Source organism: Phascolarctos cinereus, unplaced genomic scaffold (assembly GCF_003287225.1).
Source record: "Phascolarctos cinereus isolate Bilbo 61053 unplaced genomic scaffold, phaCin_HiC Scaffold_1;HRSCAF=81, whole genome shotgun sequence".
Classification (NCBI taxonomy): domain Eukaryota; kingdom Metazoa; phylum Chordata; class Mammalia; order Diprotodontia; family Phascolarctidae; genus Phascolarctos; species Phascolarctos cinereus.
The window spans coordinates 26,915,133-26,941,097 of NW_027555514.1; the positions used below are offsets into that span (position 1 = coordinate 26,915,133).

The window sequence follows — 25,965 nt, forward strand, 5'->3', positions numbered from 1 at the left end:
ACCAAAACTAAGCAAATGAAAACTAATAGGACTAAACAGAAAATCCTGTACTTAGTTTCAGACCATCAGCAGCATAGGTACAGGATAGAAGAAACCTGGCTTACCAGCAGTTCATATGAAGATGACTGTTTAAGTTTATTCTTAATTTGATTATAAATCAGTAATATGATGTGGCAAACCAAAAAAGTAGTACCAAATTTAACCTGAATTAGTGATTCTGGTGAGACCACATCTGGGCTTGGTCTCTTTTCTGAGCAATCAGCAAGCATTTTAAGCTCTTGCTGCATGCCAGACACTTTGAGAAGAGTTGGGGATACAATGAAAGACAAAAACAGTCCCTGCTGTCAAGAGGCTCCCATTCTGATGGGGGGGGCAACTTGCTAATAACTAACTGTAGGTTCAGGGTATATGCATTGTGCCAATAAAGTGAAGGCATTAGCAGTAGGAGGGACCAGGAAAGATTCAAATTCCAGAAGGTGGAATTTTAGCTGAGTCTTGAAGGAAGCCATGAGGGAGCTCGTAGCACAGTGCCTGGCACATGGTAGGCACTTAGTAAATGTTTCTTGACTTTGGTGAAGATGAGAAGGGAGAGCATTTCAGGCTACAGCTAGTGAAAATACTAGGAGTCTTGAGATAAAGTACAAGGAAGCTGGTGTTGTTTGAGTTTGAGAATGTAGAGGGGACTAAAGTATAAGAAACTGGAAGAGCAGGAAAGAAAGGCCCCTTTGCGGAGGACTTTAAATACCAAGAGAGGATCTTGTATTTGATCCTGGAGGTAACAGGGAGTTACTGGAGCTTATGAAGTAAGGGGGCGTGGCATAGTCAGACCTACTCTTGAGAAAAGTCACTTTGGAAACTGAGTGGAGAATGGTTTGAAGGGAGAGAGACTGGAGGCAGGGAGATCTATCAGAAGACTGTCAAAATAGTCTAGGTTTGAGGTGAAGAAGGGATTGCACTAGGGGAGGGCGACTGTCAGCGAGAGACAGGGATGTAGAAATGGTAGACATGACAAGGATTTGCTGCAGATTGGAAATGTGGTGAGGGCAAGGAATTGAGAGCATGTTGAGAAAGGAACGTAAGAGGCTAAGGTTGGGGAAAAAGATAATGGGCTCCTTTGGATCTGTTGTGTTTAGATGTCTGCGTGACCTTCTAGTTCATTTTGAAGAAAAAGGCAAGTTCACTTAGTCAACTGTCCACCCAGGCCAGCTTGCAGTGTGCCTTGTTAGCACTTCTGCTTTGTTTTTCCCCACCTGGACCAGAACCCTACATCCTAGACTTCTAGAATCCTCAACCTTAATTCCTGGGAAAGTTCATCTGCTTATCTTTGGAGCTCTCATCCTGAGGAGAGGCATCTCTGCAGACGAGGATTTCTTGAGTGTAAACGGCTAGCCCACTTAGATGTAGCTGGCTCTAGACCAAACAGTTCTTCCCATCTAGCCATGCACCAAGGCCACCGCATGCTCTCTCCTCCCTCACTTTGTAGCTGTTCTTCTGGATGCAGTCATCAGATTAGTTCATGCCACTGTTTTAGGAAAGGTTTTATTAACTGTGTGCCTGTGACTCTCCATCCTCACAGCACTTCTGGGTTGCTTCCCTGTGTCATAGTGTAAGCTGAAGGAGTGCAAGGACTGTCTGTCTCCCTTTTTGTATTTGTGTTCTTTAACAGACTACCTGGCATACAGGAAGTGGTTACTAATTTTTAAATTTAGTATTCAGTATATGTTGTTAGCTCAGTTGAGTGGGGGTGCTGAGAGTCTAAGTGTTCTCTCTAGGTGAATTGAAAGCTTAGCTTTCAACGTCATGATCATATACTGTATCTTTTTCTCTGACTGATTATCTTACAGTACATTCCTGTGGGTCACAAGGTAAGTGGATCTGGTGAGGTGCCTAAGTAAGGATATTTGGTTGTTTCAGTGTGTTCTATCACCATAATTTTTGGAAGACTGTTTAGGAAGGAGTTAAAAAAGCATGCCATTCCAATCAAGAGTCAATAGTGTCATGGCTAATATGGAAATGTTTTGTGTGATTTCACAATATAACGAGTGGTATCATATTGCTTGCCTTCTTAATAGGTTGGGGGGGGCTGGAGGGAGGGGAAAATTTTGGAACATAAAAATAAAAAAAGAATTAATAGTCTTATCCTTATAGTGGAAGGAAAGCCTTTATTTAAAAAATGTATTCCAGGTTAGAGGTGTTTCCCCATATCGTATGAAGAATGCTGTTTAACCCTAACCAGTTGGTTTTTTTCCTAGTTGCAGTTTATATAACTGACAGTGTAAATGAGTTTATTTTAAACAATTAAAAAATTACATCTTGGCAAAATATAAGTATGGAAAATGTTTATGAAATTTGAGGATGTTAAACAATGATCTGTAATATGTATGTAATGACTTATTAAAAATAATTCTAGGCTTTTTAGCCTAAAGTTTAAGGACTAACCTTAAGAATCAAGTCCCTTACCCCTCTGAAGCTGTTTTAAAGGAATTTTGTGGATGAGTGCTAGTTAGGGAATGAAGCGACCTTGAAACAATCATTTTTCTTTGTTGTTATTATTATATTTAAATTTTTTTTAGTATTTTATTTTTCCCAAGTTACATGTAAAAACAATTTTTAACATTTGTTTTTAAAACTTTGAGTTTCAAATTCTCTCCTCCCTCCCTTCCCACCCCCTCATTGAGAAGGCAAGCAATTTGATATAGGTTATACACGTGGAGTCATGCAAAACATTTCCCTAATAGGCAGAACAATCATTTTTCTAATTATCACAGGCAATAAAACAACTGTCTTGGGTGACATTGGTAGTTGGGTTAACTCTTGCATGCCTTAAGTTGTTTTTTCCCTTGTTTTGTCACTTTTGTGATTTTTCATTAAAAACCTGTTTTAAATTCTTTACTGTAATACATTGTGGTGCTTCAAAACCATCTTTGGTATAAATTAGCGAATGCTTGGGTTACTTTTTTGTTCAAGTATTGGTTTCATTGTGTTTAAAAAGATAATTTATATTTATCTTTCATTGGTGGAAAATATGTACGTATAAAATATTAATGAGAATATAAATACATGTTCTTAGACATTTTTTCTGTGCTATTAAAATATAGTGGTAATAGGTTTTTTATAGTGAATCAAATGACATTTAAGTGAAAGGTAATTGGTATTTAGGTTGCTTTTTATTTTTAGTCAGCTTATCACATTTGTTTTTTAATCCTCTAAACCAAAGGAATTCTTAGGACTTACTTGTAAGCATTTATAAGTTCATGTGGAGTTTCGATGGAAAAAACTCCTATAAGCAATTAAAGGCCTTCTTGGGCTTCCCAAGCTCATGTGCTGTTGTGCAAAGGGAAATGTGAAATCATTGCCTGAAAGAGGTGCTTGGAAAGGTTTTCTGAGGACTAATGTTAGGCTATAATAGAAGTTGGTATTTCAGTTGATTTGTACAGTTGCAACTACTATCATGTGAATCTTGATTCTGGATTTAAAGTCTCCAGTGCTTCACGTTCAGTCGTTAAAAGTTTGTCATGATTGTAGCATGTGCCCTTTTCAAAATGCAGAGTGTGGAAGGATAGACGATAATAAAGATCAGTTTAAAAATGAAAAAAAAAGGATATTTTTAGGCTTTTTGGTTCTTGGCGAAGTTAAAGCTATAGATGTTTATGCTTCGTACATGAAGGTCGTGGATATTTGTCTCTTGCCAAAGTTGTCAGGGTTGTAAGTAGAGTACTGACAGCTAAAATAAACAGCAAATTATACTTTGTGCCAATTAAAATTCATTTTAAAGTAGCATTTCTGTTTTTCTTCACTGAATGAATTTCATTGGTGAATATTACTAGAAAATTAACTAGGAACAAGAAATAATTAATTGGTGGAATTCAAAAAATTATTTGCTTTATTAAAAAATAAAGAGTGCAGTGTTTTGTAGTTTCCATAAGGATGTGATATTAACAGTAGGAGTTTATACAAAAAAATGTACTTCTTGTAACTTGCTTTAGTACTTACATTTTCTGTAATAATGTTTGATGTTTATTTTGGCCTGCTTTTAAACAAATTGTTAGAGAAATACTTCTGAAGACTTGAGTATACTCAGTTGCTATTATAAGGTCCTGGAATAGCAAGATAATTCTTAATACTGCAGTAATTGTTAATGGAAGTTTAACAAATTGCATTAGCATAAACAAACTGTTCAAATAAAAACACAATCAGTTTTTCACACTATTGACCCTGGTGTTGAAATAGCATAAATATATTTGGTTCATTTTTTGAAAGAGGAAAAGCTAATGAACTACACTGACTTGATGTAGAAAACTATTTTGAATTGGAATTGAAGAAAGGCAAATGTTTCCCCTATCTGCTATTTTCTGACCCTGTGTTGTAGTTATTGGCTTGGAAGATTAAGGAGCCTTAGAAGAAAGTGATTGGCTGTAGAATAAAGAGCAACTTAGTAGTGTTCATATCTGTAAAGCCCAGTGACCTCAATCAGACATGTACTTGGAGGCCCTGGGATATTCAGGAGACTCACCACATTATCGTATTAATACCAAGGACAGTCCTTATATCTTACTATGGAGAGAGTATACCTGGGGAGGAAGCAACTTGTATGTACATAGCTTGGGAAGGGGGGTGGTGAGGGAAGGAAGAGAGAAAGAGAGAGAGAGAGAGAGAGAGAGAGAGAGAGAGAGAGAGAGAGAGAGAGAGAGAGAGAGAGAGAGTTTATGAGTGTGTGAGTATGTGTGTGTGTGTGTGTGTGTGTGTGTGTGTGTGTGTGTGTGTGTGTGTGTGTGTAGGAGATAATATTGATTTTCTTTTTTTTTCCTCCTCTTTCCTAAATGTATCTTTGAATGTTTAGTAGTAAAAAGTGAAGAAAAAGCCAAGGCTATCAGTACTGACCCAGGATAGTATCATGTTTTGTGTCCTTGGCTGTGCAAGTAATCTCCAGAAAAATGAATAAATCTTTTATCTAGTGAGCAATGTTTATAGCATCTTAATTAGACTGTAAAATTAATAATGAATAATTGCAACTTATACAACAGTTGTTCTTATTTCTTTGACCAAAATGGTACAGGAAAGATCATCCTAAGATTTTAGGTTTTGAAAATAATTTGGTCTTTACCAAGCCATGTGGCTCACATGGTTTTAGCCATCAGAGGCATTTAGGGGCCCCAAAGTTCAATTTTTTTGTGACTGTAGATTTCACCTGCTAGTTTCATGGAATTCAAGAAGTGAATTTGTGGTATGGGTGATTTCTTGAACTATTTTGTTAAGCTAAGTTTTGTGATCTTTAAGATGCTGACAGCACAGAGTTTGGTATATTAACCTTAATTGACTTATTTTGGTGAAAATAACTCTAGAATTTTATTTTTTAAAGTAAGGCGTATGCTTTAGATAAAGCCTTGCTGTTTTTGTCATTTTAATTAGTCTCGTACTGCCCTATTGGTTACTTGTCTGAGGTTAACCACAAAAGTGTTTAGCTGTCAGGTATGGAGATTTCTTCTAGCTATTTTTAGTATTCTGTTTACATGCCTAGTGCTATAAGAATGAAAAAGAAAAGCACCTTCTCTAGTTCCAAGTTTAAAAATAACCATAACATACTGTTAACAGATTGAAATGTGAACTTATCCTTTAAATAAATAATGCAGTTTAAAATTCAGGGCCATGAACTATTCCTATGTTGTTTCTATATGGATTTTTTTAAAGAGAAATTAATTACATTGTAATTAAATAAAGGACGTGGATTTCTTTTTGGTAGAACTAGGAATACAAAGTAATTTCCTCTACTCACGTTCCTTCATTCTTTTCCATTTTAAGTCAAATGTTTTATAATATAGCTATGTGTCTTATGCTTCAGTTATGTATGGTTATTGCTTTATTTTTGCATTCTAATACTTCCGTGGAGCTGAAGTATAGCCAAGTGTTGCCCTGGATAAGAGTGCTGGACTTGGGAGTCTTGAAGACTTGAATGCAAATCCTGCCTCGCATAGTTTTTAGTTGTATGATGCTTGGCAGGGTACAACCTCTCTGTCTCAGTTTCTTTCTCAAGGGTTGTTGTGTGAGGATCATTTGCAAGCCTGAAAGTACTGTGGAAGTGCTGTTCAGTTGTTTTTCAGTTGTGTCTGCCTCTCTGTGACCCCATTTGGGTTTTTCTTGGCAGAGATAGTAGAATGATTTTTCATTTCCTTCTCCAGCTCATTTTACAGATGAGGAAACTGAGGCAAATGGGGTTAAGTCACTTGGCCAGGGTCACACAGCTAGTGAGTGTCTGAGGCTGGATTTAAAGTCGGGAAAATGAGTCTTCTTGACTCCAGGCCCAGTGCGCCATCCACTGTGCTACCTAGTTGCCCCTATAAATGCTCACTACTATTAATAGCATTGTGTGGGTACTGCGTCATCTTTGCCTACCCATCCTGTGTAACTTATCCATATCTTCCCATAAATTTGCTGCAGGGGGTGTTCTTGCTTTCTTACAGCCAGTGGGGGATATAGGCTGTCTAGTTGTCTACATGATTGGCCTATTTTTTTTTCCTAGTTGTGCGTTCCTCTCATGTCTTTTCATGCTGTACCTGCTGTGTCCCAAGTCTTGTGTTAGGCGTTGAGGATATAGATTAAAAAAAAAAATAAGACTGTCTACCCTCAAGGCGCTTACTGGAAGAAATCAAGATAAAAGAAATTTTTGACTTGTCAGGGATTACATGGACCTGTAGAATTTGGGCAAGAAGCCAGATGTACTAATTCTCAAGTTCAGTGTTCTTTCGGTTATGCTGTGCTGTTGATATAATTTTTCTGTACGCTTTATAGTACATTAAGCCAATGGGTAGTCGATGTACAGTATATTTTTACCCATTTGCTATGATTCGATGCGTGATGTAAAGTTATTTTTATAGTTCATAGATGCTGTATTTATATTTGTGAAATTAAAAAAACTGGTTTATTTAAGGTCAAGTCCTCATTTAGAAATGCATTTCTTGATTATGATAGTTTTAAAAAAATTTATTTTTTATTCTAAAGTTACCAAATAAATTAATAGACATATAAAATAGAGAAAAAGAGAATTGTACATGAAACCATGAATCTTAAATCTACACAGCTTCCTTTTCCTTTCTAAGTACCTACATTCAGTGTTTTTCCAAGCTGTATGACGCAGTTCTTATTGGGGACAACATTTTTTCGGGGGGAGTAATGTTATCAAGAACTCTTAATGCAGAAATGCTTATGAAAGAAAGCTGCGCCTTCTCTAGAACCTGGAGCCTGAGTGACGTTCTCGGGGTCACTGAACCCAGGGCCTCCGAGTTTGGCTCCGTATCCACTACACCACAGTGTCTCTCAAAAAACATGGTTACGGATCGATCAGGAAGCTATATGCCAATGTACACACAAGTTACCTTATAGATCTGAGTGACTCCAAGAAAGGTTCTAGAAATTAGGGGAAGCAGGTGTCTGAAAATGCCTCGTCCAGTGCCTGCTGCGTGCCAGAAATGACACCTGAAGGAGGCGGGGGATTTTATAAGGTAGAAGTGAGGAGTGGCAACATTCCAGACATTGAACCACCTGCCCCAAAGGCATGAATTGAGATGAAATCTTGCCTTCAGGGAGCCCCTCCAGCAGGGGGAGTGAAGCAGCATGGGAAGGAAAGGGAGGCAGGCAGGATCCCTGTTGGGAAGCCTTCCCAGGCCAGGCAGAGGCATCTATATTTTATCCTGTAGGTGAAAAGAAGCCGTTGAAGATTTCTCTTGGAAGAAGGATGGCATTGCATTTAGAGTTTGGGCTCTTGGCATCTCCTTGGAGGTGAAAATGAGGGCTCAGGTTGTGTTAACAGCTTTACTTTTCAGGAAGGTTTTCTTTTTTTGAGATGAGATTTGTTTTCCTCAAATTTAAATCTAACAGATATTATGCATCTATTATGTACTAAGGCATAAAGATAGGTGTTGGGATTACAGAGACACAAACAAAGCAGTGACCTTCTTAAAGTATACATTCTAAAACATGGATACAGATTTGAAAAACAGATAAACAGTTAATATGAGGAGGAAGAGAACCCTAACAACTGGAAGAATTGGGGAAGACTTCCCTTTAGGAGGGTGGTACATGAACTGAACCTTGAATAGAGATGGAAATCTTAAGCTTTGGATGGAAACATGGAGTGGGGTAAAGATCAGCCTGTTTGAAGAAATGGAGATGGAAGGCCAAATTGGGCAAAGAGCCGGGAGTAGGCCCCTTTGACTGGAGCATAGAGTGTATGAAGAAGGAAAGGTATAGAAACATAGGTGGGATCTGTGTTCCAGAGAGCTTTAAATACCAGGTTTGGGAGTTTGTATCAGCAGTTCTTAAGCTGAGATCCAGGGACTCCCAAGGGTGCATAAATTAAAGAATAAGGAACTAGGATGAGAAGTAAATTTGCATCTTTGCTTTTACCAATATCTAATTGAATTTTAACATTTCCTTCAATTATGAATTAAAAATTAATCTAAGGAGTCCATAGGCCTACGTAGATTGCCAAATGGTTCCATGACCCTAAAGAGGTTAAGAACCCTAGATTAGATGCAATAGGAAAATCAGTGGAGATTTTTCAACAAGGGAATGATGTCCCATGTGTGCCTTAGGAAGATTATTTTCACAGTTGTGTGAGAGATGGGATCTGAGAGGGGGAGAAGTTGGATGTAGGGAGACTAACTAGGAAATTAATAGTCTACAGCAGAGGAGATGCGGGGCCTGAAGGTGGCCACTGGCCACATGAATACAGCAGAGCTGGTTTTAGGAGCAGTGGTGGTAAGGGGTAAAGGAATAAGACTTGACTGCCGATCTCATGTGGGTGGAAAAGATTTGAGTCAAAGACGATTTTTTACACTGGTTTTTGAAGATGTTATGGTGATCAATTAAGGAGAAGTGTAGGTGTGAATTGGAATTTGTCCAACGTGATGGGTGGGAATTTATTGTGAAAGATTACTTCTTCACTTACAATCATTCTCTGCTTACGAATGAGATTTAATCACCATAGTTAGTCTATATTATCATAAAAAATGGGACATATTTTTGTTTACATAATTTACATTTTTAAATTTCCTTTTTATTCTTGGCATAGGCTAAGATGAGGCCAGTAATAGGAGCAGTTAATTCTTAAAGTGTGGATAATGTGCTATTTCAGAGGATAGAACTATTATGTCTTCTTGACATAAAGCTTCCTCCTTGTGCCTGCATATGTGTGCACAGGGATTAAATGATATGAAATAATTAGATGAAGAATTAAAAGCTTTTGGAGAGGTATGATATATTTAAAATCAAGGTAGTTGTGTTTTGCTCAATTTTCTTTTTCCAAATTAGAACTTAAATGGCATATTAACTATATACTTTTTGAAAATATAGCTATATATCTATGATGAGCAAAATCAACTTGTTCTGTGTGGTATTTTTTTGTCTGACATTTTGTGGCAGTTGTGCAAGCCATAATATTGTCTGATTATTCTGGTTTTATAATCCTAAAATGGTACCTATGACTTTTTTTTTAAACTTCACAGAATTAGGAATACCATCAGGTATGTTGACCTCAATTCCTGATTATGTGTTTCTTTTTCATTAACTTTTTGCACACTGTCTTTTACATCAGTAGATAAAAGCTAGCCATTGTTAGCTAGTTTTGAAGGAATCATAGAGTGTTGAATTGGCAGGACAGCTTAGAAATTTGGAAAGACAGAGTAAAATCCTCTACAGCAGGAGTGTCAGATACATGGAACAAAATAAATAAAAATACAGTCGAATATAGATAATACATGGTTTTCTAAGTCAATATGTGGCCAGAGGGTTTAGTGGTCCCTTTTCTGTTTGAGTTTGACAACTTGGGCTCAGGGTCCATGATGGCAGAATTCCAGAGTGTCACTAAGAACCCGATTAAAATGCCACTGGTAAATGTTTTTTAACAGAGTAAAAGTATAACATAGATAATGTTAATTTGTGGTTTTCTAAGTCACCAGGAATCTGTTTCTATTTGTGTGGCACCACTCCTCTACAGTGTACCTAACAAGTGATCATTTTGCCTCTGCCTAATGCTTCTCTTAATGGGAGGCCTTGCTTTTGAAGGCAGTTGGTTGGCTAATTCAAAAACAAGAGCTGAAAGTTGATCATGTTATCTTGATTATTATTAGTTCAGGAAGAATCAGTGGCTTGTTGAAAAAAGCTTTGCGTTTTAGCTGCATTGAATTGTAGGGGTGACTTTTAGATAGGTAATATGATACTTTTAAATTTACAAAGAAATCCTATGAGATAAGAAATCTCAAATTAGAACTATTTTGGTAGGAATTGGGGGGTTAGGTAAATAGTTATTTTTCACCTAAGATATTTGAACAGACCTTGAAAGAGTAAATTGGAAAGCTGTGAAATAGATGTGAGATTGGTATTTGCAGATAGTATTTTGCAGCTAATGTACAGGCACTGATTTTTCCTGCTCTCAATTTTTTTAGTAGCATTTATATAGAAATGCTTTCCAGGTTATCTTACTGGATTCTCCCAGCTATCCTGAGAGGTAGATGCTATTATCATTCCCATTTCACAGATCAGGAAACTGGTCTGGAAAAAGTTAGGTGACTTGCCTAGGGTCGCACAGCTAAGGTAGTGTTTGAAGCAGGATTCAAATTTAGATTTTCCTGATCTCAAGTCCAGTACTTTAACCTCTATGCCATATAGTGGCCTCTTGAGAGATCAGAAGAAATAGTATAGCATTAGATTGATATCATATTGAATATAAGTGGCAATGCAAAAATTCTTTTTTTTCCCCTTTTCTCTCTCTCCCTCTCTCTCTCTCTCTCTCTCTCTCTCTCTCTCTCTCTCTCTCCTCTCTCTCTCTCTCTCTCTCCCCCCCCCCTCTCTCCCCTTTTGTTACCACAAAAATGCTGCTGTGAATGTTTTGGTATCTACGGGGCCTCGCCTATGTTTGAGCTCCCTGGAGGTATATGCCCAGTAGTAGCATCTTGGGGTCAGAAGATCTGTACAGTTACGTCACTCATGATTCCAACTCGTTTTCCGAAATTAGTTGCAGCAAGTTATACTACCATCAACAGTATTATTAGTATTCTTGACTCTGACAGAGCTTATAGCATATTTCTGACTTGTTTTGTGAATTTGCTGGTAATAGGTTGAGGTCTCAATTGTTTTAATGTGAATTTCTCCTGTTATTAGTGATATAGCACAGTCTTTGCTATGGGCTTTGGAAGTACTGTAAGTTGTAGCCTAGATTTACATTGGGGTGGGAGGCTGAGACTCCATCCCCTCTAGGATCAAATACAAAATGCTGTTTGGCTTCAAAGCCCTTCCTAACCTGGCTCCTTCCTGTCTTTCCAGGCTTCATATATCTCACCCTTAAGTACTCTGTCACCCAGTGACCCTGGCCTTCTAGCTGTTCTTTCACAAGACACTTAGTCTCTTGACTCTGTGTGCCGTCACTGTATGTTTTCCATGCCTGTATCCTGGCCTCTTGGACTTCCCTCAAGATCCAGCTAAAATCCTGTCTTCTGCAAGAAGTACTTCCTAATCCTTCTTATCACCCACGCCTTTCTTCTCTTAATTATCTCTAATTTATCCTGCATATAGTTGTGTTCATATCTCCTCTGTTAGACTGAGAACTCCTTAAGAGAAGAAAGAAGAAACGCTTTTATTGCAGGGGGAGGCAGGGACTTTCTTTTTGGTCTTTTTTGTATACCTAGCTCTTAGCAGTGCCTAGCATGTAGTAGATTAATAAATCTAAACTGTCTTACACGTACTGCTACCAGATTAATCTTCCTAAGGCACCATTCTGATTAGCACTGCTCACCTTAACTGCCTTGCCTGAAAGTTTTCAATAACTCTTTTCCTTTGCAGAGTAAAATCTAGACTCCTTATCTAGCATTCAGAAGCTGTGATCCGACTCCATTCTCTTTTTCTCAGAAGGGTCATGCTTTTCTTAGGTGTTTTCTTAAGATTAGGACTATATATGACACTGTTAAAATAATTAGGCTCATTTTAATCCTAGAGGTATTATAATAGCCCTTGAAATCCACTCTTTTTTTCTTTAGCTTTAGGGAGTTAATTTTAGACTGAAGGTTATGTGTTCAGACATGGTACCAGTTAGGAGAAATCCTAATGTTTAGGCAGAGGTTGTATTCTGTGCCTAAATTGACATTTCTGTTCATCTCTAGTTATTCCCTGGTCTCTTTGTGGTTAAAGCAAAATTCAAATTTACTGGAAATGTTTGGCTGATAAAACAGCAGATTATGGTCTAGTCACTGGATAGAGGTGCACTGGCAAGGAAAGTTGAGGAAACAGCACACTTTTTTCTTGGCACTTCCTCAGTTTTTAGGTAGGTGACTACACTGCTCTGTCAGCTTTCTGCTCAGAGGTGCTTCTAGAGTTGATGTCCTTCCTCTACCTCTGTTTTACCTTCTCTTTTCCTTTCTGTGAGCTGCTGGTTCTTAGCTCCCATCTGTGTAATATTCTGAGATGGCTTTACATTTTTATACAAATTCTTTAGGATGTGATGAGTACACATTAATTCAAGGAGGAGTAGAACCATATTCTACTTGGTTCTGATGGATTCAATCAAGAAGCATTCTCATATAACAAAAGCAGTTACTTTAAAAAAATTTATTTTTAGTTTTCAACATTCACTTCTATAAGATTTTAAGTTTTAAATTTTCCCCCCCTCTCTCCCCCCAAGATGGCATACAGTCTGATATAGGCTTTACTTATACGTTCATATGAAGCATATTTTCCCATCAGTCATGATGTAAAGAACAATTAGAACTAATGGGAGGAACCATGAGAATAAAGCAATAAAACAAAGCAACAAAAGAAAAGGAGAGCAAATAGTCTGCTTCCATCTCAATTCAGACTCCATAGTTCTTTCTCTGGATGTGGATAGCAATTTCCATCATGAATCTTTTGGAAAAAAAGTAGTTACTTTTAAGGGGATGAAGCTAATCAGTTGATCTCTACCCGTATCTATTTGGGAATTAGAGAGGACTTCAGCTGCCATCTTGACCAACCCATCCATGGAAGGATTCCCCATATCACTCAACCCACAAATGATCATTCACCCCCTTCTTGAAGATCTTTAGGGAAGGGCACATACCACCATCCTTTGAGGCAGCCCATTCAACTTTTGGGTTGTTATATTGGTTTGCAAGTTTTTCTAACATCCAGTCTAAATTTGCTTTTTTGCGGCTTCTTACTCCCCTGGCTCTGCCCTTTAGACAGACCCCAGCAGAGCAAATTGAATCCCTGCTCCACATGACAGCCCTTCAAGTACTTGAAGGAAACAACTAGATGTCCCCTGAATCCACTACCAGCCCACCCACCCTTAGTTCTTTCTATTCCTGATTGCCTCTTCTGGCCATTCTGTAGCTTATCAATAGCTTTCTTAGACAGTGGTACTCAGAACTGACTGAACACAGCTCTCCACAGCGGGCCTGATGAGAGCGCAGGGTACCTCGGGGCTCTCACTTTGCCCTTTCTGGGAAGTTACAACTCTTGTAACACAGCTCAAAATCCCATTGGCTTTTTTGAATGTTCTAAAACTGCTCACTCAGTTGAGTTTGCAGTTCATTAAAAACCCCATGTTTTTGTTCAGAAGCACTGTTGCCTATTCGCGTCTCCCCAGGTGTGTACTTGTGAAGAAGGTAATTTTTGTATCTAAGTGTAAAACTTTTTGTGCCTATTGAATTTCATCTTAATTTTTATTGTTGTTTAGTCGTTTCAGTTGTGCGTGACTCTTTGTGACCCCATTTGGGTTTTCTTGGTAAAGATCCTGGAGTGGTTTGCTATTTCCTTCTCCCACCCATTTTACCAATAAAGAAACTGAGGCAAGCAGGGTTAAGTGACTTGCCCAGGGTCACACAGCTATTAAGTGTCAAGTGTTTGGTCTGAGGCTGGATTTCAGCTCTGATCCTCCTGACTTTAGGGCCAGTGCTCTATCCACTGCACCATCTGGCTGCCCCAAAAACCTTTCTAAAGACAAAAGTAGTAACATATTCTGTCACTTCATCGTAGAATGCTTTTGAGGGTAACAATTTATCCTCTTTTTATTTGAAATATCCAAGGTAATTTATACCATTCTGAAGGAGTACTTATGTCTAATATTAAAGTATATTATTTCAAGTTTGAGGACTAACTTTAAAAATGACTGATCTCGTGAATTAGCCTTAAATGCCTAGTCTGTTACTCTCTTCTCCCCTTCCTCTTAATAACTGCTTGGCCAGTGTTTTAGGTCTGTGCTGGAAACGTCATGTAGTTAATGTTCTGATAGATAAGTGCATGGTAGGGTCATAATAATAAGGACAATGATACTAAGTGATTAAATGGTTTAGGCAATTTTAATAAAGCATTTTAATAAAGCATTAGATGCCTGTGAGGTCTGTGACATTCAATCCTTTGCTAAATTGTAGAAGCACAGTCTCTTTCCTCCATAATTCATGATTTTATCTGGACTTGTGTGATATTTTATATTGCTTTTCATTATTATTTTTTTTGCCTCTAAGTAGTTTTAGGTCTGTCTGTGCAGGTATTGCTTACCAAGGGATGAGAAAGGAGGTTGGATTAGTTGCTGTCATTTTAGTCTTTCGTTACCCACCACAGGGCAGTTATCTTGCAAAGGTTTATTTCTTCCGATATCTCCTAGATGCTTTTGTTAGTGATAGGGTACAAAATACTGTAGCTTTTATGTGGTTGAATGTGCTTGAAAAGAAGCCATTTTGGAATTCTTTGCTAAGCCTTTAGCCATTAGAGCATTCAGTTTTTTATTTATAGCCCTGTTCCTAATGTGTATTCATGCCTATTCCTGAAGTTGGCATTGTTCTGTTTGAAAGGTGATATATCAGCTTAACTCATTCACACCTGTTTAACAAATGTGCCAGTAATGATCTGCAGAGCTTCAAGGAAGGAGAAAGATATTTGTGGCTTGTTCACCTGGGACTTTCAGCACCATGGATTATATTTCACTTAGCATCTGGGTAACTTAAAAAATTGCCAAATATCCAAATATGAGGCATTTAATTTAGCTTTTATAAAAGTAAACCTATAGTAGCTAATATCATTGTGATGTTATTCCTGTTAGGAAGGAGCTATATTTGAAAATTTATACTCTGCAGGGTATTTTTTTTTCCTCCTTGGAAGAAGTTGGCAGTCACTTAACAGTTGAGCTTTGCCCTGATAATTAATGTAATATCCAGCTTCTTGACCCAACAATCACTTCATCAATCTAGCTATCAGTCATTAACTTTTTGTTTATTTCACTGTTGAAAAATAATCATCTAGTCATTTTGCTGTGCTAAAATCATTTCGTGTATGAATAAATGAGAAGAGCTGATTCTAGAAAAAAATTAATTTCTTACTGTAGAATATTGGTAAGCAAATCTAAAACCAAATTCTGGTGTGTTTTTTCCCCCTTTGGTAGGACTAAATTGTTTAATGATTGTCCTTCTGAAGCAGGGGATCCTAACCTTTTTTGTGTCATGGGCTTCTTCTCAGAATAATGTTTTTAAATGCATTCACTAAACTGTTTAGTGAAGGTGAGCATACCTGAATTTGTATCCTCAAATTAAAAACACCTAACAACCCATACCTATGATCTCAGGATCAGAGGATAGTATCACCATCTATTGCCTCCAGATAACTGACCTTTATTTTTCAATTCAAAGAACGAACCAAAGGGGACCTAGAAAAGTACCTCCTCTCATGAATAGAGATATATGGATATCAATTAAAGTACCACAGAATTATTTTATAGAAGTAGAAAAAATAGTAAGAGAGCAAAAAGTCAAGAATATCAAGAGGATCAGTGAAAAAAAAGTGTGAAGGAAGGTGGCCTAGCAGTTCCATATTTCAAACTATATTACAAAGCAGTAATCATCAAAACAGTGTGGTACTAGCTAAGAAATAGGGTTGTGGATCAATGGAATTGTTTAGGTACACAATACACAGTAGTAAATTATCATAGTAATCTAGTGTTTAACCTAAAGGGCCAAGCTTTGGGCATAAGAATTCAACTGGAAAGCAATTTGGCAGAAATTAGGCAGAAATTAGAACAACATCTTACACGTACCAAGATAAAGTCAAAATAGGTATGTGATTTAGACATAAAGGGTGATACCATAATCAGTTAGGGGAGCATGCAGTATTTTACCTGTCAGATCTATGGATATGGGAATAGTTTATAACCAAAGGAGAGAGAGAGAGAGAGAGAGAGAGAGAGCGTGCACGTGAGTGAGCATGAAATAGATACTTTTGACTGTATGAAATTAAAAAGCTTTTGTGCAAATGAAATTAATGTAGCCAAAATTAGAAGGAAAACAGAAAATAAGGAAAAAAAAATTAACAGCAAGTTCCTTTGATAAAGGCCTCAGTTCTCAGATATATACGGAACTGAGCCAAATTTATGAAATTGTAATAGCCATTCCTCAGTTGATAAATGGTCAGAGGATATGAACAGGAAATTTTCAGAAGAAGAAATCAAAGCTATCAATAGTCACAGAAAAAAAATTACTCTCAGTCACTACTGATTAGCGAAATGCAAATTAAAATTCTGAGATACCACCTTATAGCTATTGGATTGACTAACATGGCAGAAAAATGGCAAATGCTGAAGGGGATTTGGAAGAATTTTGACAATAATGCACTGTATGTGAATTAGCCTAACCATGCTGGAGAACAATTTGGAACTATACCCCAAAGGACTATAAAATTGTGTATACCCTTTGACCCAGCAGTACCACTTCCTAGGTTTGTATCTCAAAGAGATCAAAGAAAAGGGACAGGGACCTGTATTTACAAAAATATTTGTAGAAACTTTTTGTGCTAGTAAAGAATTGGAAGTTGAGGGGATGCCCATCAATTGGAGAATAAATGAAGAAGTGATTGATATGTATATGTGTGTGTGTGTATGTATATGTGTGTGTGTATATATATATGATATATAATTATAACTGAATACTATTGTGCTATGAGAAATGATGAATTCTGAAAAACCTGAAAATTCTTACATGAACTGATACAAAGTGAAGTGAGTAGAACTAGAATATTGTGCATAGTACCAGCAGTATTGTAAGGATGAGCCGACTGAAAGACTTAGCTACTCTGAGCAAGCTAAATATCCAACATAGTTCCAAAGGATTCGTGATGAAAAATGTTATCCACCTCCAGAGAGAAAGTGATGAGCTCTGAAAGCAAATTGAGGCATACTTTTAAAAATTCTCTCTATTTTTATTATTTTATTTTGGTGGTTTTCTTGTGCAACATGGCTAATATGGAAATGTGTTTCGAATGGCTTCACATGTATAATCAATATCAAATTGCATTTTCGAGGAGGAAGAGGAGGGAGGGAGAGAATTTTGAACTTAAAATTTTTAAAATGATAAAATTATTTTATGTGTAATTGGGAAATATTTAATGAAATCAATAAATGATTTTTAAAAAAGGTTAAAAAAGTGTACATACAGTTCAGTTAAGCAACCATTTATTAAACACTCTGCGTAAGATAGTCCTAGGTTTTTGGGATATAAAGACAAAAGATTCCTTCCCCTTAAGTATCTTTTTTGCTGGACCTTGGGAGTGGAGGCCAAGGGTGGCAAGTAATAATATACTTACTAGTTTGCAAGACACCACTCCAAAGATCCCTCAAAGTCTATCTAATCCCCATTCCTGAGTAGTAACCCAGGCTTCAGCTAACGACCCCTAGGAGCTCCCTTCTGGGGACTCCTTCTCTTTTTGGGTAGCCCTGATGGTGAGGCAGGAAGCCTGCAGTTGCCTCTTTCTAACTTTGATAAATTGTTTGTAGTTCTGCCCTCAAGGGTCAAGGAGAACATGTATGAGAGCTATACTCTAGATGTTTGACGAGGGCACAGCTGTGGGGCTGGGGCAGCAGCTCCTTCCTAGTCCTAGAACCCTCTGCTTCTCCTAATGTAGCCTAAGGCCAGGTTAACTAATCTTTTGGCTTTAGCGTCACTCTGTTCACTCCTTTTGAGTTTAAAGTCAACTAAAGCCCTGAAGATCTTTTTTCAGATGAATTACTCTCTAGCCAGGACTTGGCACTTATAGGAAGTGAAAGTGGCAAAGGAAAGATCCAGATGATGTGCTCCGGGACTATTAGATGAATACTCTTCTATGGCACAGTGACTTGTATGTACAGAGTGCTTAAGAAACGTTTATTGAATTGATTTGGGGAGCAAACACTTTGAGTTAGAGGTATTGGGAAGGCTTACGGATATCTGTGCCCAAGAATTGCCAGGGAAGAAAAGTACTAAAGAGCTTAGGGTGGAGGGTGTGCATCTTCTTATATGTGAGCTCCCTTTGGCTCCTTGGCCAAACAGAAAATTTGTCTTCCACCATACAGCCACAGTCCCCTGGTGGCTTGACCTGAAGTAGGCTCACCAAGCCTCCATGTAATCCACCAGCAGTGGCAAGTTTGAGCATGATCTAAGGTCTGGACCATATCTCTTTACACTAGTTACTTGTGTGTATGGATTATTATAACTGTTATAAGTGGTTATAATGATGACTGTAGAGTACCATAAAAATGGAAGTGTTTTCTAAATTACTAAAGGAAGATAAAATTATATTTAGTGTCATTGGCTCAGCAGATACTGTTTACAGTTGACTTATGCAGATTGTAGCAAGCCCTTAACTATTTTATAGCCTCCTAAATAAAATCCACAATTACTGAAGAGTTCTACATAACTCGCCACACAGGGAAAACCAAGCAGATGAAGAAAGCCTGTTGTTGATAAACAAATAGAGAGGGAGCCCATGGAGCTGGTCTAGTACCAATATCTTGGTGGACAGTGACCTAATCCTAGAATTAGATATAGTAGGAGGAAGTGAGCACCAGATTGCGTTTGTGAAATTGTGCAGCACTTGTCTCCAATCCTTTCCCTAGAACAACAATCCGTCTTTGAAACATTTGTAGTCCGTTCTGATGATGCTTTGTGGCTCCCAATCATGGAATGCTTTAATTTTTGAAGAATCTTAGTATCATAGGTGGAAGGCTGGAAGGGTCTCCTGCCCTTTGCCCCAAGTCAAAATTGAGGGTTGTGCAGAAGACAGCTGAGTAGCTGATAGTGGACATTATATTACGTTGGATTTTGATGCTTCAGATTTCATATTTATTCTGCATCAAAAGCATCAAAATTTGATTGACTTTTCATAATGAGTCACTAGAACATCTTTATTAAAAATGTTTTAAAGTAGCCTATAAACAACAATTTTGACATGTCCTATAGCCCCTTCAGATCCTTTTGAAGAGGCAGTCATATATGAGCATACACATTATTTTTCCTTCTGTATGGTGAGATTCAGTTGACCAAAAATATATTGACTTCTTTTGTTGAGCATAAATGGCAAGAGAATGACAACTCTAGGTTCTAAGTACATAGTTTTTAGTAGCAGTAATGCTTCTGATTTTTGAGCTCCGACTTTCTTTCATAAGAAAAGTAAAACATTTAAATAATTGCATTTGGTTATTTAAATATGATCTTTAATAATGTATTTGTATTTCTAAAGTCCTTATTCTTTTATCTTTGCTGTTCTCTATTAATGAAACATAGAAATACATTAATTTTGATAGGATTTGTTTTGTCTTATCCCCCAGTGTTTGTTTGCAAATGTAACTTTCACTTTTATGTGATTGTTTCAGGTTGCCAGCTTAATGAGACTGTCACAGAAGCACAAATTTCTTGCCAATATCTCCATATCGATCCCCATAGATATTTAAATATTTAAGTATTAACTTCAAAGCCTTGTTTTTGACAACTTAATACTCTCTCTAACCACAATCTAGTACAGATGGGTTTAGCATTACCTTTGAATGAGAAGATTTAAGTAGCCAAAAAGACCAATAAAGAATTTGATAGCTTATATTGCTCTTCTACTCCTCCCACCTCACCTTTGATTTTAATGTACTAAATTCTGGTAGAAACCTTTTTGTTTTCTAAGAAAGTGAATACTCCTAGTATGCTGGGTAGCCTTCCCCTTTATTTAATAAATCTTTTGCTTTTGGTGAGTCTTGAATTTAGAGACAAACTTCACTTTGAGCTTAGACCCTTTTATTCCAAATCCAGTGCTTTCCCCACTGAGCTACACTGCCTCTTTTAACACTGGACCCTAGAGCTTAAGAAATGTAATTACTTCTTTTTGATTTGGTTAATTTTTTTATAGTAGAAGAAAACTTTCTTTCCAGAAAGCATTTTTTTTGTTTTTCAAATTCTAAAGGTATTCTCTTTTGGGTTAATTAACTGCATTAGATATTGAGTCATGGTAATGTGATTTCTCAGTGTGTGGCTGTTTTAATAGAAGTTGGGAAAAAAAGAATTTGAGCAAGAGAACTGTGTCTACTCCTGTAGTTGTGGCCTATGACTGCAGCATGACTTGGGACACTTCATGAGCCAAGCATTTGATTATATCAGATGGATCTGTGATCTCCTTGGTTTAGAAAATCCCTTCAGTGGTAGAGGTTGTTCACCATCCACGTCTGCTTTCCGTAAATTTGCCATAGGGGCCTACCCAATGTACTGGAAGCCTTTGTCACTTTCTCCTTGTTGAAGCATTTAGTTTGACCAGTGTCTCCATGTTGGTGTTTGGGTTATAGAAGGAGGAGGTCAAAATGCTGTAAGGGCCATCCCCTTTTTTGGTGCTGGTGGGAATATCATGACCAGGCATCTCTCGCAAATACTTGTACATGCCCTCTCGTCGGCTGCCTCGGTTCCTCCAGCCTCCACTTTTTATAACCTGTTCTCTTGTGAGCAGGCCTAATTACCCATGAACATATCCACCCCAGCTTTCTTCCTTTACTGTATTTTCCTAGTTCTCTTCTCTTCTCAGTCGAGTTGTACCTTTTCCCTGCAGTTAACATTGGGTTAGGTCCAGTTTCCTGTACTGTTAGCTTAAGACCTAGCTACTTTGCGAAAGTGAGTAATTCTGTCCTAATGCTTTCCTTTGGCAGTGTGATGTTGATTGTTTGGATACTTTTTCTGTCCACGGAGGTCATGATTGAACTTCTCTATGTCTTAGTGGTTTCATAAGTTAATATAACTCTTGAACCCTCCAAAAAATTACCTGGCAACCAACCTTCTGATGATGAGCACCTTGGAACAGAACTTAGCTGAGCTGGGTTTTAGCTGACGTTGAGGCCTGACCTGGAAGTTTTTCACCTTAGTAGAATCAGGTAGTTTTTATTTCACTGGCTTAGCTTTGGGGAATCTTTTAGTGAAAGAAATAGTTTTCTACTGTAGATTTTCAGAATTGCATGCCACCTGTGTGTAATACCTAATTTTTCATGTGATTGGCATCCCCTATTTTAATTAAGTAACCCAGGATTTCCAGTTCCTTGGACATTGGTATAGTCCCTTCTTACTACTTCCCTACACCTACCCACCCACACACCCACACTCCTTCCCCCCTTCCTGCTCCCTCCTCCCACTCCTGACATAGATGAATGAATGACTATAATTTGCTTTTTGTTTTTAGGGTCCTGATGAAGAAGCAGTTGTGGATCTTGGAAAAACCAGTTCAACCATCAATACCAAATTTGAAAAGGAAGAACTAGAAAGTACGTCCTTGAACATAATTAAGTCTATAATGTAGTATAAACCTATGTCTGATTATTCCTAATAAGTATGACTTTTTGAATTTATATATTTATTGTAGGATATGGCCTATCCATCAGTATTCTGACTTCTCTATGTAAAATCTCGTTTTAAAATATTGATGACTGAACAAATTTCAGGATATCTTTCAGATGTCACAAACATATAGCAGTTTTAGAGTCTTGGAATTATAAAATTTGGGGGCTGAGCTTAAAGTCAAGGTAAAAAGTCAGGAACAGGCGCTTTGCCCGTTTTTTTTACTCCTGATACAAATAGGATCATAGATTTAGAGGCTGAGTGGAGCACAGAGGTTGTCCAGCCCACCCCCCCTCGGTGTACAGATCAGGCACTGGAAGCCGGCCTGTCATGTTCCTTATCCTTAGATCTCACCCAAGCGAAATAGTTGTATTTCACACCAGAGATTCGTGGTTTCCTCAGCATGGGTATGCTCTTCGCCAGTGATGGCTGCAGCTGCTTCTGGGTCTTAGTAGCCTTTGTTGCTGTGGCTAAAAACATGTCTTAGACAGATGGTCGGTCCTGTGGCGATGAGCCTGTTTGAACTCATTAACAGTCTTGGATGGAGGTTGTACTTAAAGCATTTTCTGCTTTGTATGACCTTCAAGAAGCCAGTGTCACTTGTATTCTAAAATAGGACTAAGGGTTTATGAAGAAGTTAGCTATAATGTAGAGGCCTAAGATCAGGTTAACATACTATGTGAAGTGGCAAGTTATTAAGCAATCCACTTGTAGCGATGTTATCCTTCAAATTCTTTAATAACTTAGATACTTAAGTAAGCATCATAGATTCAGAGCTAGGAGAGGCATGAGAAGTGATCTAATCCATTCCCTTCACTTTACAGATAAAGAAACTGAGACCCAGATAGGCTAAGTGATTTACTCAAGATCAGTGGACAGAGCAAGAATTTGAAACCATGACCTCTGTTTTTCCAGAGATTTAAAAGTTTTTTTTTTATTAGAACTCACTAGATAATGTGTTGTCTGTTCTTCTTGCTGCAAATACTGAAAATATCCTTTGGCAAAAAGAAACTTATTTCTTCATGCTGCTGTGTTTTTTTTTTCTTCTTCTGGGCTAGTTCTTTTGTTTAAGGCTTCTACTTGGTGTAGTTCCATTCTGACCTTCAGGATTGAACATTGGGTCCTCTTTCACCCTTGTCACATGGTTGTTTGTGGGTTTGTATGCCAAAGGGACGGTAGGAGACCTTTCTAGAGCCCCTCCAGAATACTTGAAATGAACCACTTGTTCTGTTTATAAAGAACCGAGCTCTTTGCTCCTTGTGTGCTGAAGGTTTCTTAATTGTTTAGTTCTCAGAAATGTGAGAAAGTGGAGTGATTGTAGGAAAAAAACCTTTCCTTTCTTTGATAGCTAGATTGCCACTGATCCCATTGTAAATGACTAGGTAGGTGGTGTGGTGGATAGAGAGCTGGGCCTGGAGTCAAGAAGACCATGTGACCCCAAGCAAGTCATTGAACCTCTCTCTGCCTTAGTTTCCTCGACTGTGAAGCAGGGATAATGATAGCACCTACATCCCAGGGTTGTTATGAGGATTGAATGAGATAATTGTAAAGTGCTTAGCACGGTGCCTGCTACATAATAGGTGCTACATAAATATCAGTTATTATTAATTATGATCATCATTAGCTCAAAAAATTGTTGGCATGTTTGAGTGACTGTTATGAACCTTAACTCCATCCTAGAAGTATGTGTTTTAGTTTAGGTCCTAAATCCCCAAAATCATAGGAACTAAATTTCCTTGGTAAGAATTTTAGTTTTCATAATGATAATATATTTTACTTTCTTCGCTCTATAAAGATTGTTCTTTCACCATGTAGTGCAGGCTTGTGTAGCTGTCACTTCCAAAAAGAGGTTTGCTTGTTGGGGAAGGACAGGAATAGAACTTGGGGATCCTCCTTTCTTGGCTGGCCTTGGTACTTGGTGGTTCTTCAGCTTTGCAAGGCTGCATTGGTCAGATTAAACACGGCACTGCATTTGAAAGGTGATGAAAAGTGTGGGGAAGACTCGCGCAGAAAGAACAGCCGTGACACGTACTGCTGCCTTGTGGAAACAGCATTGGATTAAAATGATCTGGGTTTGAATCTCCTCCATTGTAGACAAGACCTGGGGTCAGCCGTTTTCTCTGGGCTCAGTGTCTCATCAGTAAAATAAAAGGTTTGCACTATATGATCGCTGAGATCTCTTTCAGTTTTAAACTCTGTGATCCTGTGGTTTGTGATCTTTTAAAAAGTTCTAGAGACATAATTCTGGGTATTTTCATCATTTTATTCATAATACCAGTACGTTTATTTTTTAATTATTTTTTTATAAATTTATTTATTTTCAGTTTTCAATATTTACTTCCACAAGACTTTGAGTTCCAAATTTTCACCCATCTCCCCCCTTCCCCCACCCCAAGATGGCATGCATTCTGAATATCCCTTCCCCTAGTCTGCCCTCTCTTCCATCTCTTCCCCCCCTTCTCTTATCCCCTTCCCCTTCTGTTTTCCTGTAAGGCAGGACAGACTTCTGTACCCCATTTTCTGTATTTCCTTATTTCCCAGTAGCATGTGAAAACATTTTTTTAAACATATGTTTTAAAAACTTTAGGTTTCAAATCTTCTCCCTTCCTCCCGCCTCACCCACTCTGATCGAAAAGGCAAGCAACTCAATATAGGTTATACGTGTGCAGTTATGCAAAACACTTCTGTAGTAGACATGTTGTAAAAAACTAACTCTGTTTCCCTTAATCCTATCCTGCCCTCCCATTTATTCTATTCTTTCTTTTGACCCTGTCCCTCTTCAGAAGTATTTGCTTCTGATTACCCCCCCTTTCCCAATCTACCTTCCTCTCTATCATCCCCCTGTTCTCTTGTCCTCTTCTCCCCCTATTTTCCCATAGGGTAAGACAGATTTCCTTACCCAATTGAATGTCTATGTTATTCCCTCCTTCAGCCAAATCCTATGAGAATAAGATTCACTCATTCCCTCTCACCTTCCCCCATTTCCCCTCCACTGTAAGAGCATTTTCTTTTTTGTTTGGGTTTTTTTTTATGTGAGATGATTTACCCCATTCTACCTCTCCCTTTTGTCTTCTCCAGATATAATCCTCTGTCATCCCTTAATTTTATTCTCTGGATATGACCCCTTAATCTTCCACTCACCCTGTGCCCTCTATCTATCTATCTATCTATCTATCTATCTATCTATCTGTCTATCTATCTATCTATCTATCTATCTATCTATCTATCTATCCATACATATAATTTTTTTCCTCCAACTACCCTAATACTGACAAAGGTCTCATGAGTTATAAATATCATCTTTCCATGCAGGAATGTGAACAGTTCAACCTTAATAAATCTCTTATGATTTCTCTTTCCTGTTTACCTCTTCATGTTCCACTTGAGTCTTGTATTTGAAAGTCAAATTTTCTATTCAGCTCTGGTCTTTTCATCAAGAATGCTTGAAAGTCCTCTGTTTCAGTGAATGACCATTTTTTCCCCCAAAGGATTATACTCAGTTTTGCTGGGTAGGTGATTCTTGGCTTATAATCCTATCTCCTTTGCCCTCCGGAATATTGTATTCCATGCCCTGCGGTCCGTTAATGTACAAGCTGCTAAGTCTTGTGTTATCCTGATTGTGTTTCCACCATATTTGAATTGTTTCTTTCTGCCTGCTTGCAATATTTTCTCCTTGACCTGGGAACTCTGGAATTTGGCTACAATATTCCTAGGAGTTTTCCTTTGGGGATCTCTTTCAGGAGGAGATCTGTGGATTCTTTCAATTTCTATTTTGCCCTCTGGTTCTACTATATCAGGGCAGTTTTCCTTGATAATTTCTTGAGAGATGATGTCTGGCTCTTTTTTTGATCATGGCTTTCAGATAGTCCAATAATTTTTAAATTCTCTCTCCTGGATCTGTTTTCCAGGTCAGTTGTTTTTCCAATGAGATATTTCACATTCTCTTATATTTTTTCATTCTTTTGGATTTGTTCTACTGTGTCTTGATTTCTCATTAAGTCATTAACTTCCAGTTGCTCTGTTCTAATTTTTAAGGAAGTATTTTCTTCAGTAATCTTTTGGACTTCCTTTTCCATTTGGCCAATTTTTCTTTTTAGGGCATCATTTTCCTCATTGGTTTTTTGGACCTCCTTTGCCATTTGGGTGAGGCTATAATACCAGTATGTTTATTAATAAAAGGATGGTCATTTGGCCATCTCTGTCTTAGACCAATGATCCCTCATGGTGGTAGCTTAAAGTTTATGTGCTCTTGGAAGAGTAAATGTTCCTGAGAGTGGCAATCAACTCTGGTTGGTTAAAAATTAATGAGAAAATGAATTTTACAGTGAAAGGCTGGGCTATATTACAC

At 37.8% G+C, this 25,965-nt stretch overlaps 1 protein-coding gene across 4 annotated transcripts in view; it reads left to right on the plus strand.

Moving 5' to 3' along the window:
• SLC4A7 (solute carrier family 4 member 7) overlaps window positions 1-25,965 on the plus strand; it is a 121,645-nt gene that overhangs the window by 22,332 nt on the left and 73,348 nt on the right. For all 4 annotated transcript variants that reach the window (XM_078151308.1, XM_020993181.2, XM_078151305.1 and 1 more), the window contains exon 2: window positions 21,463-21,544. In XM_078151308.1, coding sequence (XP_078007434.1) covers window positions 21,463-21,544 — 82 coding nt within the window. The remainder of the gene's footprint in view (window positions 1-21,462; window positions 21,545-25,965) is intronic.